The sequence below is a fragment of the Fonsecaea erecta genome, assembly GCF_001651985.1.
Source record: "Fonsecaea erecta strain CBS 125763 chromosome Unknown Scaff13, whole genome shotgun sequence".
Classification (NCBI taxonomy): domain Eukaryota; kingdom Fungi; phylum Ascomycota; class Eurotiomycetes; order Chaetothyriales; family Herpotrichiellaceae; genus Fonsecaea; species Fonsecaea erecta.
Window position 1 is genome coordinate 418,474 of NW_017387256.1, and position 16,156 is coordinate 434,629.

Genomic DNA, 16,156 nt, shown 5'->3' on the forward strand with positions numbered 1-16,156 from the left:
ATAAAAGACTGCATCATTTCCCTGGGTGTCTAAGTGACACCTCTCCCTTCAATTTTAGGCTGTGGGTGTGGGAGTCCTCCTCTGTTAGAGCCCATACGCACAGGCGCTAGGTGGCCAGGCACCGAACCCCGCACTGACCACCACGCGTGCGCCACAACGCTTGCTCCAAACGCGCCACAGTTTTAGTGGGATCTGATTTCCTAGTCACCAATTTTCCATTCCAGCACCGCAGGCTGAATCATTTGAAAACATTCACACCATCCAGCACAGCTTGCCGCACCTTTGATCGGCTATTCCTTGCCTTGGTGGTGGAAATCTGCAAACACGAGATAAAGGCAGCGGTATTTCCGCATGTATTTTTAGCCAGCGATTTCTTTGTTCACTTCGGCCTCATTTCACCTTCTCTCTCACTCAAGTTCTCCCTTCCCGGCCTCAAGCAACCACCGATACATCGCATACCTCACACCTGTCAAAAGAGCGCCCGTCCTCCTCCTCCTCACCTCACCACCATGTCTGAAACACCGGCAGCCAGCGGCTCTCTGGAAGACCGCATCTCCAAACCCGAATCCACTTCGTGGGCAGATGAAGTAGCCTCTCCCGCAACCGAGAATCCACCACCCATTGCAAACGTGGAAGCGAAAGAGTCGGAATCATCACCACAGAATAATGGACAGCTCGATGGAGCTACCGAGCCTTTTGGGGGATCGCAGTTGGAAGAGCCCGACTTCGAAGTCGAGGTCAAATTGGCGGACATGCAGGCAGATCCTAACAACCCCCTCTACTCGGCCACGTCGTTTGAGCAGCTTGGGCTGTAAGTTGCGCCCTTTTCAAGTCTTCTCTATTTAGCGACTGACCTCATCAGCAACGAAAACATCCTTAAGGGCGTTGTGAGCATGAACTTCCGAAAACCGTCCAAAGTCCAAGAGAAGACTCTTCCTCTCCTCCTGATGAACCCTCCTCAGAATCTGATCGGTCAATCTCAATCTGGGACGGGCAAGACCGCCGCTTTCGTGCTGAACATTCTACATCGTCTCGATCTGAGCAGCGAACAAATGCGCAAGACTCCACAGGCCCTGGTGTTGGCTCCCAGCAGAGAGCTGGCCCGTCAGATCGAAGGGGTCGTCAAAGTCATGGGAGCGTTCGTGGATGGACTGATTGTGGCCGCCGCCATTCCTCAAGATGCGGCCAGCCGCTCGCGAAAAATCGAAGCGTCAGTGATCGTGGGAACCCCCGGCACGGTCATGGACATGATTCGCAAGCGATCCATGGACGTCAGATCAGTCAAGGTGTTGGTTCTCGACGAGGCCGACAACATGCTCGATCAACAAGGACTCGGTGACCAGTGCATTCGTGTCAAGTCGTGAGTTTGCGTTGTTCTCCCGTTTTGGCATGCCTGTTCGACTAACCAGAGCTGGCAGGTTGCTACCCAAAAACATTCAAATCGTCTTATTCTCTGCCACTTTCCCCGACAATGTCGTCCTCTATGCCGAAACCTTTGCTCCCGGCGCCAATCAGTTGACTCTCCAGCACAATGACTTGACGGTCGAGGGTATCAAACAGATCTACCTGGACTGCGACAGTGACAATGCCAAGTACGAAGTCTTGGTCAAATTCTACGGTCTCATGACGATCGGCTCGTCCATTATCTTTGTCAAGGTAAGCGACATGTTTTGTTAGGCGATCCGTTTCGCTGGGCTAATGGACGACTTAGACTCGAGAAACCGCCCACAACATTGAGCGAAAAATGACTGCCGAAGGCCACAAGGTCGTATCATTGACCGGGGGCATTGAAGGGGCGCAGCGCGACGTCATCATCGACGCCTTCCGGATGGGTCACGCAAAGGTTCTCATCACAACCAACGTCCTCGCTCGTGGTATCGACGTCCAATCCGTGTCCATGGTGGTCAACTACGATGTTCCGGATCGGTTTGTCGGCGGAGGTCGATACGTGGCGGATCCTCAAACATATCTTCACCGTATCGGTCGGACTGGTCGATTTGGGCGTGTGGGTGTGGCGGTGACGTTCATCAGCAGCCGAGACGACTGGCAGAAGTTAATGGAAATCCAGAAATACTTCAACACGCACATGACCAAGGTCTCGACGGACGATTGGGACGAGCTCGAGGAGCAGGTTTCGAGGATTATCAAGAGTTCAAGGGCAGGCTCGAATTTTACGGATGGTGCGAATATGGGCATGCATTCGTGAGGGCGGTTCTCCACGCAAGAATGTCCCCGAAGGAGAAAGCAGTTGCGCCCGATGAATTATGATCGACATGTGGGCGAAGCTATGCGGCAGGGAGCAAAGCGCGGGAATCTACTTCGTGATGTGCGTTTGTTCGATGTGAACTGTGGGAATGTGAGCGCATTGCCGCTGGCTCAGTGCTATGAGAGGGAAATAGAAACAGGACTTTTTAGTCGACGTCAAGATACCCACAAACGAAACTCCGGTACGGAAGAAAAGAAAATGAAAAAAAGTATTGACATGCGGATAGAGCAGATGAGCCCTTCCCGAGAATTGTACAATGTGATTTCTTTTTCTTTCGTCTTGTTCCGTCTACCTTTCGATCACATCCACGCGGTCGGCCCGTCACCAGTCGCAAGCTGAGCCCAACAGGGCGGCGACATTCTCGAGGCCCTCTCGGTCTTGATCATCGAAGCCGTTGAGCTGCATACAGTCGATGTCGATGACGCCGACAACCTATCGTACATTAGACGGGGGTTGGCGTTTGTTTGTCCACGTGGGTGCCCATTTCGTTCCGTAACCAGGTAACTGTCAAGGAAGGAGAAGGAGAAGGATAAGGCAGAAAAAAGCAGGAAAGGAAAGGAAAGGACAGGAGAGGAAACATGGGAGAACCCTCGGACGCGATCGATATAACTCACCTTCCCCCCCTCCGCCGCCCGAATCGGCACGACAATCTCGCTCTTGGTCTCGCCGTCGCAGGCGATGTGGCCGGGAAAGGCCTCGACGTCGGGCACGACGAGACTCTGCCCGCCCCCCGCCGCCGCGGTGCCGCACACGCCCTTGCCCAGCGCGATGGTCTGGCAGGCGACCTTGCCCATGAAGGGGCCGAGGATGAGCCCGCCGCCACCGCCGCCGCCGGTGGAGGTGCTCGGGTCGAGCACGTAGAACCCGGCCCAGTTGACGGCGGCGCCCGTCGGAACCGCCAGCGCCTCGTGGTACATGTGCCACAGCAGCGACGCCGCGTTGGCCAGGTTGCACACCCAGTTGCGCTGGGCATCGACCAGCGCCGTCAGCGCCGACACCACCTGCGCGTACGCCTCGGGTTTGCTCGTCGCCGACGCGAAGTGGGAGTACTCGGCGTGGTGCGGCGCCGGGGTCATCTTCTTTTCATCCTCCTTCTCCTCCGACGGATGTATCTGGTTTTTGGGGGGGTTGGTTAGTTAGGTGAATACGTCTCATGTACTATCATGGGCCATGTTCAGGAGGAAGAGGAAGGGAGAAGATCTCGACATTTACCATGGTTCAAATCCTCCCCTTTGTCCGGGGGCGATGGAATGTGTCGTATAGAGAGAGAAAAAAAAAGAAAAAGGCTTTCGAATTATCCCACTTCCTGGCCTCCTCCTTTGACACAATCTATTATGATTCTTCCTCCTCTTTTCGTATAAAGGGCGTCTCGTTCTGGGACCTCGTGGCCTAGATGTACGGCGATCAGACGTTGACGGTTGTTACAAACAGGCCATTTGAGGGGCCAACGGCAACAGCAGAAGGAGGTAGGTGTGCCGAGGACCCGTCTCGCCGTGCAACTAGAACCCATAGTGATCCAGCGAGCTAGGAAGCCCTGTCCAAGGCTAACGGAGGACTCTAGAGTATTTACGATAACTATAGTAGACCTGACTCCATGCCGGAGCCTACGTCGGACGTACGAATATGCTCGCTACTAGCAGTGAGAGGAGTGCTAACGGGAAAAGAGGAGAAGCTAAGATGACTATTTCCTTTGAATGAGGGTCATTATGTTGTGACCATGGTGATGTATAGATGTACGCTTATATGAGTAGAAGACAGGGCAGGTCTATTTCCATGCGTTGAACTGTGCCATTTATCTAGTAAAGGATGCTTTGGTGCATTACCACTACATATCATGCGTTGTTACTATCCTTGCATGCCTTTGCGGATGTGTTACACAGCCTTTGACACGTATTTTCGTTGAGTGTCGACAGCATGGCTGCCACACGTGCCGCACTGCCCTCCAATAACCAACTCCTCGAGGCTGACAGCATGTGCAATAGAGTACCAGACGGTCTACATGTAGAGGAAACTGGTTCTACCTTGGATTTAGGAGTAGCTCCTTCGACTTTCGAGAATAATCATGTCGAAAGAAATGAGGCTCTATCAGGCTGCCGTTGACCTTGATGAAGTATTAACAGAGAACGGGATCGGATATGGATGTTTCGGGGGTTGGGCCATCAATGCAATTGGTTACGATCGTGGCACAAAGGTCATCGACTGCCTCGTGGGCGCCGAAAATGACGACATCAACGGCATATTCTCGAATAAGCCGGGTTGGCATCGAATTCCTGGTCAAAGAGAAGACTACATCGCTTTCATCGTTGGAGAGAAGACGGAAAATATACTTGTTGAGATGTTTCCTGGTAAGCTTGAATTTCAAGTTGTTCTATGGCAGACTAAGGGAGATAGCTTCTACCAAAGCCTCGGTGAGTACCGAGGCCATGAAGTCCACAATGCGGACCATTGCAATTCGGACTGTCCCGGCTCGAGGTTATCCAATGTACCTCTTGGAAATCGTGTACATTTTCAAGGGAAAAGTGAACGCGGCAGCAAACCGGCCCAAAGCCTCTGACTGCGACGACATTGAATACTTGTGCGCTCATGAGTCGCATCTCCGAGAGCATGTGCATCAAATCAATGTAGAAGATGCTGGCAAGGCGGCCAAGAGGTACCCTTCGCTGTCCAACATGTTTAGCAATCTTGGTATCGATGTCAAGAAGGCAATCAAACAAGCAAGGAGCCTCGAAATCACCTCTATGCATCCTCCTCCTTTCATCTGTCAAAAGGCGTTGTTGGAATAGTGGCTGAGCATGGTCTACAAGTTGACCGATCTGGTCACCAGGAACTCCCTTTGACTCTGTCTGCAGCCATGGGACAAAGGTCTCTTCAGCCAGACCTCATTTTGCGCTTTCGGCTGCGGGACTTGCAAGACCCCTCGTTGGTTGCTGCAGATAGTGGCGCCACGATAGACAAATTGGGTAGACCAGTGTGTATGCCCGAATATCCAGCATCGAATGTTTCTGGCGCCAGTCCAATAAGGCACTTGGGAACTGAGGACATCCAAACAAAAAGCAGAATTCCAAGGGTTGGACAAATATTTCAGGTCGCAAGTGTTTTTAAGGACGGGAGCATGGTGCGTAACGACAAGTATCTTGCTTTCCGGATTCGCGTGTGCAACATCCTGTACGGATGTTTTGAGCCATTCAGTGTCTCGGTGGTGTTCTTCATTATGGCTTTCCACAGTCCAGTCGCCGATGTGGCTGAAATCCGCAACTTTCATTCTGACCCATAACTCGGACTCGCTCGGTATAGAGGTGTGTAACGTGCATCCCAGGATTGCTATTCTTCGATTCAGGTGGAACTGGGTTCTCTTCAAAACGGTCAATTTGCCGCCTAGACATCGTTTCAGCTCTAACGACCTGGCCACTTCGAGCCCTTCCTGTCTGGAGATGCCATAGAATTCGTGATTTCCAAGGACGAGGAAAACCCGCCAAAACCGTTGACATTGTACGATTAGAAACTCCAAGTATTTGCTGTAGTCCTTGAGTCGGCCAACGTCGCCTGCCAGGACTAAATACGGCGAGACTTGGGGGATCTCAAAGTCGTAAGTTTGCTGGCTCTCCAGATGAAGATCTGATATATATTGAAATGATACCGAGTTTTCATGGGGTTTCAAGCGAGGCATTGTGCTTCGGAAGAGGGCGAGCGCGAATAAGCAAGCCTGTTGAAAAGCCGAAGTCCAGGATTGACGGTTTTCGCTAGTTTCTTCCTGATCGTGAACCGGCTCTTGCGTACCCGGGATCATCATCAATTCTCGGTCATCTTGGCAGTGATAATCGCTCTCCAAAAATGGATTTTGACGTTGTGGCCTGGTTCCTATCACGCCGAGAACATATTTGAGCTCTTCTTCTCGACCACAGTTGAGATGCGTGTTGCACCAGGCTTCACTTAGTACCATTCCATCAACAAGTTGCTCCACGCAGACGGCAGAGTAGGTGTCTTGAGCCTCACAAACCCCCCTCAGCAGTCCCTGTAAGAGCGATGACAGACGGGGGACAGGAATCCTTGACAGTTCGGATAGATCAGTGGAGAAGTTGAACTCGGTGCTGAAGGCAGTACGAGCTGTACTATATGCAGAACGATCAACGATTGAATGCTTGAGCGGCTGAAGGTGGAAATGGGTGTCAGAAAAGATAACAAGGGTTAGGTAGTCTTCTTCAATAAATGCTTCGAAGCGAGGATATGGCTTCTTCCAGTCGGGGTGTGCATCGGTCCACGCTGTGCGTACAAAAACATCGTTGCGAGCATTGATCAGTCTGGCTGCGGCATCTAGCTGCGAATGCGGGACACAAATACCCAGGGTCTAGTATAATAAGTAAAGCTTCATTCGTTTCTGTCACATCAAACTTACATTGAGTATTCGAGGCACATTGTAGTAATTCAACGCAACTTCTTCGACAACGCAAAATACGATGTCCTCACGAGCAAAGGCAGCCTGCACGGCCGCTATCACTTGACAGACAATCATGTGAAGTAGACGTCGAACAACGCACACATTCTCTCGTGTTTTGAACCACGGCAATTTGGTGATGGGAAGGTGGTGGTATGTGGATTCTCGCTTCGCTGGGCCCCTCGACAGCCTCGACTTCTCCTTGCTGGACTCAGCAGAGAGCACTCGGTAGTTGCACCCAGAAGATGCCGCGGGCTCTGACGGACGATGGAGCTGGCAGAGCTAGACAAGACAGCAAGGAAGGACGAAGGACGCTGACCCAGGAGGAGCTGGGGGAATGCGGTAGGCTACCAGGGGGATGAAGATGTGGTGGATGTGTCAATTGGCAAGTTCGCCGGGCTACGGCGGATTGTTTAGCTCTGGGTGGCTGTGTCATCTGCGGCCTTTCAGAGAGAAAAGAAATCATCCGAAGAGTACAAGGATAGACGCGAACAAGGCAGAGACCGAAGCTAAGAAATAGGGAAACGGACTCAGACTGGTAGGCCCATTGATGGGGCTTGCATGGATCGCAACTGACTGAGATAGTCGAAAAATCCCATAGTGTCAGTTCCCCAGCATCTGGTCATCACATCCTGGAATATGTCGGCGTCCTCTTTGAATGAGCCAACGCCAAATGAGGTTGTATGTTACAGGAGAGGTAATCCAGCTACCAAAGCGATGTGTCTTGGATTTGAAAACGGGGGTTGAAATGATTCAGAGATGGAGATCCGCCGCTGAGTAATTTGTTATTAATATTAATTATTATATGTCCGGTGTGTCCTGTCGGCGCAATATAATACTGGCGGACACTCGGCCACATCTGCCTCCGACCCGGAATCGGACTAACTTCAACTGCGGCAACAACACCAAATCACCCCCGATGATGGCCACCAACCCCGATTGCGCCACTAGTGATGCCGCTACGTATCGGACCGTGCATCCACCGGAGCGAGCAGGAGGAAGACGAGGTGCTGGATGTATGTGTCGTCTCCGGCTCCCACCAATCATACACAACATGTCGCCCATCACAAGCCGGGAGTAGCACACTATTGGACAGGAGAGCGCACGGACCAGGGCATTTCTTGAAGAGCTCCGCCTGATCCAAATCCAACATCCATCCCGCCTCCGGCACAAGATAAAGACCCCACGACCAGCACTCCTGTAACGTGGTTTTAAAACGAGGAAAGAAAGAGAGAGAGAGAGACAGAGAGACAGAGAGACAGAGAGACAGAGAGACAGAGAGAAGCAAAGAGCAAACATGTCCTGTCCCGACTGCTTCCGCGGCGCCATCCACGGCCACGCCGAGCCCACGGGCAAGATGGAGACCGTCCACGGCATCCAGACCTACGTCGCCGGCGGCAGCGACCCGGCGCGGTCCAAATCCACCATCGTCTACCTGCCCGACGCCTTCTCGCTGAAGCTGGTCAACAACAAGATCCTGGCCGACAAGTACGCCTCGGCGACCGGCTGCCGCGTGCTGATCCCGGACGTCGTCTACTCGGGCGGCATGCCCGTGTCGGTGCTGGAGAAGATGGAGTCCCTGATGGGCAGCTCGCTGAGCGTCATCAACTTCCTACCCAAGGCCTACACGGTTCTGACTCTCCTCCCGCACGCTGTCCCCTTCATGATCTGGGGCCATCCGAAGAACCCATACCCGACCATCCTGAAGTTCGCCCGCGACGTGCGCGCCGAGCTGCCGGCGGGTGGCAAGCTCGGCGTCGCAGGCTTCTGCTGGGGCGCGTGGCCGGCCACGAAGCTGTGCACGGAATCCGCCGTCAAGGGGGAAACGGGCCAGCGTCTGATCGACGCCCAGTTCAACGGCCACCCGTCGTACATCATCAAGGAGCCGCACATGGTGGTCGACGCGGTCAAGGCGTTCAAGACGGCCTACGCGTGCGCCGTCGCCGAGAAGGACTTTCAGTTCAACGCCGACGTCGCGGCCAAGACCGAGGCCCAGCTGCGCGACGCCGTCGGCGGGAGCAAGGGCGACGGCGAGGGCGGCTACAACTACGAGTTTCGGATTTACAAGGGCGCCACCCACGGCTTCTGCGTCAAGGCCCGCGAGCAAGACATGCAGCACTACCACGACGCCGCGAAGCAGGCTACCGATTGGTTCAACAAGTATCTGAACTGATATCCAGTTGATTGGAATAAGCAGAGGGTGCTGGACATATGATGATGGCTCTGAACGAGACCGTCGAGTGGATGTCACACACAGGAGGGAGGGAGGGAGGGAGGAAGAGGTGGAACTTTACATTCAACACAAGAGCAATTTCAGAGAAGCGCGAAAGAGCAGTGATATGAAAAGAATTCCTTTCTTGAATGAATTAAACGGACGGAATGGGGCTTGCTAGCTGAACTGACTTAGGATCGACCATGCATTGCAATTGTTTGTGGCAATTCCTGGTTTCCCCCGCGCTCCCGCCATCTCTACTCGCTATGGATCGACATGCTGCTCGAGGATACAATGGATGAATTGATGGATTGATGGACGGGTGGATGGATACATACGAGGCACAAGCGATTCGACTCGATCAACCCGTGGCCATAACACCACTTAGTGACAAAATGAACAAAATGGTCGTAACGTCACCATAGGCTTGTTTCCAATCTTGTTTCGATATCCACACCGGTCGATCCCTGCTTGCTATCTTTGGGATTGTTGTGTACTATATTACTACTACTCAGTAGTACACACACCACTTTGTCCGGCCCGTGGACAGAACCCTTTCGTGCGGAAAACGAGCTGGACGAATGAATGGTAGTATTTCACAAACCGACAGACAGACAGACAAACAAACAAACAAACACACGAAAACACGCAAAAAACAATCAATCCATCCCCCGGGAAAGAATGCGGTCGGGATGCATGGAATGGGATGCGATGGGAATTGATGGAACACCGAGCAGCAGCAGGACCGGTTCGATAATGACTCAATGACTCAATCAATATCAATATCAATATCATGGCCTCAGACTGCGGCAGAGGCAGCTAGCTAGCTGTCCGTGCGAGATTGATGACATTGTTTCGGTGCTCTTCAGCTCACGAACTAACTGATGACGCGGGACTCATTTGTTTCTTGCTAGATGGACGACATGTGTGTGTGTATGTGTGCACATGTTTCGAGATCCCAAGTGTTTATTTTATTTGTTTGGTTGTTTGTTTGGTGTTTCTTTCTTTCTTTCTTTCTTTCTTTCTTTCTTCCTCGTCATCGTGGATCGATCGAATGCAGAGTATGTCAATGTCTCTCCCACCCCCCGTCGCGGCGCCGTGGTCTCGTAAAGGCATAATATATACAACACAACACAACCAGTCTGCGAAAAGATGTACATCATTCCAGCGCCCCCATCACCCTAGAGAGTCCCCCGCACCCGTATAAAACTCGCAATATATAGACGCTTCATATTCAAACCCTTCATCTTCTTAAGCAACCTCGCTGGCAATCTGGCCATACCATTTCTCGTGACACTTCCAGTCCACCAGCCGAACTCTGTCGAGAGTGTCCACAAGTCGATTCACCTCTTCCAGGAACTCTGGCATACCGGCGCGTGCCAGAACTTCGCCTGCGCCCGTCGTAGTCCGGACTCTCTCAGCCGTGCTCGCTGCCGAGAGTCTAGCGAAGACATGTTCTCGCAGAGTCTTCAGAAGGAAGGTTGCAATCTGCTCACTGAACACATCTGCGCTACTCGTCCCAGCGGACTCGTTCATTGTTCGATCATGGCCCGCATCCTGCTGTGCTTGCACGGCTGCATCGCGGTTTCTCGACGCAGCTGCGGCAGTGGGCAGCACCCGCCCGACGAAGTTGGCCAGGCCTTCTTTGGTCGATTCTGGCATCATGTGGGATGATTCGATCAGAGAGACGATCCGGTTGGCGTCGACCTTCAACAGATCCAAAGCCATCAGCCGTTCTGCGTCCTTGGCCCACAGAGACTCCCTGTTGCGCCTGAGTCGGATCTTGGTGGTAAGTAGAATCGAGGAAACGGACACGACATGGAAAACTCGAGCTCGTAATTGCAGCAGGCGGATATGGTCAAGCTGCAGCGTCTCGGGAATGTCACGAGAGCTAAGATGTGAGTTGCGCAGGACCAGGTCGGTCAGACCTCTGGCATACACCACGGATGCACTCACGGTTTGAGATCCCACGCTCGACTTCGCATTTGCCCACCACTCCTTGGCTCTTGCCAGTGTATGCACACCTTGTTCAAGATCCCGTTCAAACGATGCAATTTCGTGCTCGTGTCCGTGTTCCAGCACCGCCTGAGAGGCTAATCTAAACTGGAAATTGATGTGGTCTAAAGTCATCAAATCGATAATATTGATGAGTTCGAACAGACGGTCAACCGTGTCGCTGGTCGAATTGGTGTCAAAGGCACGCACGATCTCGTCTCGCCCCGGGGAGCAGATCTGTGCGAGCACCCCTGCGACAGTCCTGAAAAAGGAGTCGTACGAGAACATGCCGTTCCGGCTCTGTTGACTGATCAAAGCCGGGTCCAAAAAGCCATCAACCTTCCCATAAAGAGGGTGTCGTGAACTGATGAGTGTCATCAGCTTCTCGCGGATGAGACCGGCCATGGAGTGAGTCCACCGCGCGGTGGCCTCTCGGTCTCCATCTTGGAGATCTGCACGCATACTATTCCGGAGCGAGTTCATCAACCCTTTACGGGCCTCCGTCCAAGGTTGTTGTTGTACCTCAAAGCTGCCATTGACCAGTATTTCGTGTGCAATCTCCCGGTTGGATGGTAGGAGGGTCATCATCTCGGATAGACTATCAGGAAAAGGTGTTACTCTGGCCATCTGAACCGATCGACCGGTTCGAGGCGTTGCAGGAGGAGTCATCAAAGTTCCCTCTGCCACATTCGACGCTTCGGCAGCCGGCGTGGAGGCTCGTGGGACTTGCTCTGTCCCTTTCTGTCGCTTTTCTGCCGCTCTTTGCTTCCGAGCCTTCCTGACGGCGGTGCGAACTCTTGACAAAGCCTCCTCAGGACCCGCAAGTCGTTTTAGGCGAGCCAAGAGTCTGATCTGCTCCTGGCGGACAGCATCAAGATAGTCCTCGGCAACGTGGCCGTGGTGATCATCTTTGGTGGCCTGCAGAATCAAGTCCAAGTTGACAAATGAACTGACCATGATGTCCACAAGAACACCCAAGTCCTGGCTTTTCCATGCGTGGAAAGTCGAGGTAAAGTCGTTCAAGGCGAAGGAGAAGGCCTCGACCGCGGGCTGTGACTGAGTCGTCACGCTCTTAATGCAAGAGTCGAAAGCGTCGACCAGCGAACGTGATTTTGCCATGAGCTCTTGCTCCTGGGGTTGACTCCCACCATGGCTGAAAGCTTGCATCGGATGTGTGAGGATAAGATATGCACTCAGGAAAACCCGGACAACGCCGGTGTCTTCCTGGCCGTTATCAAGGACACCTAAATGTCTGAGAACGGACGCTGTGGCAACAGTGGTCCGTTGGTCGGAAATAAATTGTGTCAATTCTTCGAAAGAAAGCCCTTTCGCTCGCTGCAGATCGAGTCCCAGGGCCGAAAAATCCGAGAGTATCTTGCGCGTGTGGTATCGCCGCCAGGACCGCTGGATGACTTTGGCAGCGTAGACGCGATTCGTTCGCTTCAATGCTGTTGGGGTGACCTTCTTCTCCTCGACCGCAGCCAGTGAAGTTGTCCTCGACCGCCGTGTGCCTTGCTGGTACATAGTCCTCCGTCTGTCTGCCTCCGCATACTTCTCGGCCATCTCTTCCTTGAGTCTGGCCAATTCAGCGGCCTTTTTCTCCTTGGTCTCCTCAGCAATCTTTTTGGCCCGCTTCACCTCCTCCTCACAACGGGCTGCAATCTCTGCGAGCAATTTTTCCCGCGCCGCCTGCGCGGCCAACGCCTTCTCCTCACTGTATGACACCCTTTGCGCTGCTTTTGCGGCAGCCGCCCGGAGCCTGACCTGTTCAGCATGTGCGGCGCGGTCCGCCAGGCGAGCCTTTCGGCTCTCAATTATGGAAGCTCGTCGAAGATGTTGCGCGATGTGCGTGCTGCGGGGTCCGCCATGGCTCGACAGCGCGGAGGAATGAGAGTGGATCGATGACAGCGAGCTTCGACGAGACGAGTTCGCAGAGGACTTTCGGCGCACAGAGGATTTGCGGTGGAACCGTGCAGCTATATGGGGGGGAGGTTCGGTATACGACCGTGGGTCATCGGCGCTCAGGTTCATCTCGACGTCTTCGGAAGCCGGAGTTGTCGGCTCCATGCTGGACTCGTGGGAATCACTGGTGGTTTCCGAGATGATATTCAATGGAGAGATCAGCAGCGACGCCGGCTTGAACTGAAACAAGGTTCAAGGTTGAACAAAAACGTGGATGTCGTGGCGTAACTCGGGCTGACTCTCAAAGCAGCCGGGAACGTCGCACGAAAAACGCACAACAAAGAAGAGTATACAAGAAGAGAATGCTATGTCCGCAGAAGAGAACGTCGACAAGAAGATGACTCAAGGAAATGCTCAAGAGGCAGCCAGGTGGGAGGCTGGGAAGAGGGGAATATGGGAAAGTTTATGCCATTTGGGAATGACGAAGCCATGGTTATGGTTGTTGTTTTGCCGCGCAGTGGCTGCTGGAACCTGCCAGCACCGCCAGCCAGTCGGGATTTGATCGGTTCGGGTGAGCCACTGGTGCCACTAGCGCCTGGACTCCGGGCGTCTGGCTGCCTATCAGGTCCTAAGGTCCCCCAGCCTCGCCTATAAGACTCCGGAGCTCGGCAAACGACCGCTAAGCAACAAGCTCCGAACTGTCGAACTGCGTGGTGAGAGTTTGGAATTATTGACCACAGTGTTTCCACACCCAACTTGACTGACACCAGTCGCTGCCCACCGAGCGCTTGGTACAGCTCCTTCCAGTAGCTGCATCCTGGATCGAGCACACCCTCTAGACCTAGAGGTAGGACCCTCGCTTCTGCTGCTGTCTGAATCCTCGAGTCGATCAAACTGCAACCGACCTCAACCTGAATCGAGACAAGCTGAATCCCTCTCCTCACTCTCATTCCTTCATCCAATCCAGTATGCCTCGGGCATCGACAAAGTCAAATTCGTCCAGTGTCTCCCGCCATACTTGCTCGATAAGTTGTTTGCCTTCTGGGGTGTACAAGATTGAGGCGAACCTAGAAGACAATGCCTGCGTCAGTGACCTTTTCCAATGCATCTGGGGACCAAAGAGGCGGGAAGAGTCAGCCACTTACGGCCGGATCTGCCAGTCTGCGAGGTAACATCCATGGGACTCTTTGCCCTTGGAGATCGTGGCATCAAGATACGTTGACGCGCCATGTGCTGGACTTCTGCCTGTCGCCGCTCCCAAGAGCCATGAAACTACCGCTCTCAGGCCAGTGAGGTGACGCTGAAGATTAGTCCCTTTGACATAGCCAGGGTCCACCAGATTCGCAACCACGTCGTCAGCCGAGACCTTGTCCTCAAGCTGGTATAGAAACATGTGGGCAAGAAGTTTGGACACAGAATAATTGGTGAAGGGATTGAAAGTCTCAACTATGTCGAGTGACTTCAAGATTCCCTTGTTACTTTCCGGGGTTTTGGCGATCAGGGCCAGTCCAGAGCTTGTGATCGACAGACGACCCGGTCCGTCTGGTGGCGATTTCTTTTTGAGAACCGGTAAGAGTAGAATGGCAAGGAGCGCTGTCGAAAGGTAATTGACCTGCATCATCTCCTCGTGGCCGGTATTAGCGTTCACTTCGAATCTGGGGTTGCCGATCCCAGCGTTGAGAATCGCCATGTCCAGACGGGTCAATTCGCATTCTGCCCGTTTGGCAAAAGCTTCAACAGACTTGTACGATGACATGTCCAAGGACCAGACCTTGATAGTTGCTTTCGGATACAGTTTTGACAGCTTGGCAGCTGCCGCTTCGCCTTTTTGAACAGACCGGACGGCAAGGATCAGGGTAGAGAGGCTGAAGGACAGCAGCTGGCGGGCAGCCTCGAACCCAATCCCAACATTGGAGCCTGTAACGATCGCGACTGATGTGCTCTCAAAGGTCATATCAGCACAATGGCCGTCGTACGGATGTCAAGGTAACTATCCCAAATGGCATGACGGGTGGTTTACATACCTTTGCCGGAGAGATTGGTCCCCTTTGGAAGCTGTGAAGGTTTGGCCCTGAATTGAGACTCGATGAAGATCTTCAAGTAGCTCTTCGTCAAGGGAGGGAGGTCTTTGGAAGACGCCATCATGCACTAAAGCAGACCGTTCTGTCGAAGTCGCAGACCGGAATTCAGTGAAATGGTGTGTGGAGTGCCGGGGTCATCTGTGACATTATATAGGGGCCCCCCGTCATGGTCCCCCTTTGTGTCCACATACGTTTCCTTTCAACCGGAGTGTACGGGGATAAAGCACGAGCGGAGGTAAGTAATGGAACTCCGTTGAGGATTGATGCTGATGGCGTGAGTGCAAGGGTTTGAGTTAGACGGAACGCTCCTCTTTGGAAAACGATCAGTTCAACTCCACGGTAACAGATCTCAACGGCAAGACAATTTCGAATGCTAATGGATGGAGCATACTTGCCGCATCCATTGCATCGACGGACGACCAGGCGGCAAGGCTCCCTCGTATTTGCTACGAGACTTTGTGGTTGAAAGAGCTATACTCAGAATGGCAAACAATCTCAACTGAAGTAGGAAGGTCAGCGACATGGTGTCAATCAGAGCGCGAAATCGTCGAACCGCGCCGGAACTTGGACATGCACAAGCCCGTGTGGTTTGGATTTGAGCGATTCCGGTCTGCCACCAAGGTCCTCATTGTCTCGGCTGAACACGCTGTCGCTTTTGTCACGACCTATAGCCGACAACGGCAAACAATCGAATGAGCTGAGCTGACAAAAAGGCCATCAACAACCCTCTGCCCTTGTTGTCCCACCGCCCTTTCCGTCAAATTATTTTGTTGCAAACCCTAGTGACTTCGTCCTTCCAGGTGACTGTGGGGAGGCCTTTCTGATCTGACAATACAGCACTGGTGGCTCCATTGCAAATAGAACGTCAAGTCTCTCACGTGACCAACATAGACACGACCTCTGGAACTTTTCAGAACCCGTGTTGAGTCTACCAAGGGTATGGCCAGTACCTTTCTCTGGCTGAATAGGTGGGAAGAAGAAAAAGACAAGGTCTGGAGACAGCAATGGGCCATGCGGTACCGGGACAGAACCTGGGCATGAGTGGACGTGCTGCCTCCGATCATACCAGACTCTCATCAGTGTCGAAAATGTCTGATCGTCAGCTGGGTCGTGTCTTTTGGCGTGCCAAACACGACCTCACGAATTCATTGAGAGAGCACGTCCTGACCTGGCTTCCCCGATTGCACGCATAATATTGATCTGCATATCCTCGACAACTCCCCAATCTCTGCGTCCCCCGCCACAATGGAGTACCGACTCGTGCTAGT

The 16,156-nt window shown here is 53.0% G+C and overlaps 7 protein-coding genes across 7 annotated transcripts; 3 read left to right on the forward strand and 4 right to left on the reverse strand.

Moving 5' to 3' along the window:
• Window positions 1-509: 509 nt before the first annotated feature.
• AYL99_11052 (hypothetical protein) lies at window positions 510-2,206 on the forward strand (the record flags this gene model as incomplete). The annotated part of the gene is made up of 4 exons (XM_018842558.1): window positions 510-811; window positions 863-1,360; window positions 1,419-1,656; window positions 1,712-2,206. 4 exons carry the CDS (start codon window positions 510-512, stop codon window positions 2,204-2,206), a joined length of 1,533 nt encoding a protein of 510 aa, XP_018687971.1.
• Window positions 2,207-2,587: 381 nt separating this feature from the next.
• AYL99_11053 (hypothetical protein) lies at window positions 2,588-3,342 on the reverse strand (the record flags this gene model as incomplete). The annotated part of the gene is made up of 2 exons (XM_018842559.1): window positions 2,588-2,698; window positions 2,881-3,342. 2 exons carry the CDS (start codon window positions 3,340-3,342, stop codon window positions 2,588-2,590), a joined length of 573 nt encoding a protein of 190 aa, XP_018687972.1.
• Window positions 3,343-4,328: 986 nt separating this feature from the next.
• Window positions 4,329-5,049, forward strand: AYL99_11054 (hypothetical protein; the record flags this gene model as incomplete). Its single annotated transcript, XM_018842560.1, has 2 exons — window positions 4,329-4,611; window positions 4,658-5,049. The coding sequence occupies 2 exons, from the start codon at window positions 4,329-4,331 to the stop codon at window positions 5,047-5,049; spliced, it is 675 nt and encodes a 224-aa protein (XP_018687973.1).
• A 426-nt stretch (window positions 5,050-5,475) lies between these two features.
• On the reverse strand, window positions 5,476-6,776 carry AYL99_11055 (hypothetical protein; the record flags this gene model as incomplete). Its single annotated transcript, XM_018842561.1, has 3 exons — window positions 5,476-5,481; window positions 5,535-6,611; window positions 6,660-6,776. The coding sequence occupies 3 exons, from the start codon at window positions 6,774-6,776 to the stop codon at window positions 5,476-5,478; spliced, it is 1,200 nt and encodes a 399-aa protein (XP_018687974.1).
• Window positions 6,777-7,995: 1,219 nt separating this feature from the next.
• Window positions 7,996-8,871, forward strand: AYL99_11056 (hypothetical protein; the record flags this gene model as incomplete). The annotated part of the gene is made up of 1 exon (XM_018842562.1): window positions 7,996-8,871. One exon carries the CDS (start codon window positions 7,996-7,998, stop codon window positions 8,869-8,871), a length of 876 nt encoding a protein of 291 aa, XP_018687975.1.
• Window positions 8,872-10,161: 1,290 nt separating this feature from the next.
• Window positions 10,162-12,972, reverse strand: AYL99_11057 (hypothetical protein; the record flags this gene model as incomplete). Its single annotated transcript, XM_018842563.1, has 1 exon — window positions 10,162-12,972. The coding sequence occupies one exon, from the start codon at window positions 12,970-12,972 to the stop codon at window positions 10,162-10,164; it is 2,811 nt and encodes a 936-aa protein (XP_018687976.1).
• Window positions 12,973-13,753: 781 nt separating this feature from the next.
• Window positions 13,754-14,949, reverse strand: AYL99_11058 (hypothetical protein; the record flags this gene model as incomplete). The annotated part of the gene is made up of 3 exons (XM_018842564.1): window positions 13,754-13,874; window positions 13,953-14,724; window positions 14,832-14,949. The coding sequence occupies 3 exons, from the start codon at window positions 14,947-14,949 to the stop codon at window positions 13,754-13,756; spliced, it is 1,011 nt and encodes a 336-aa protein (XP_018687977.1).
• Between the last annotated feature and the right edge of the window lie 1,207 nt (window positions 14,950-16,156).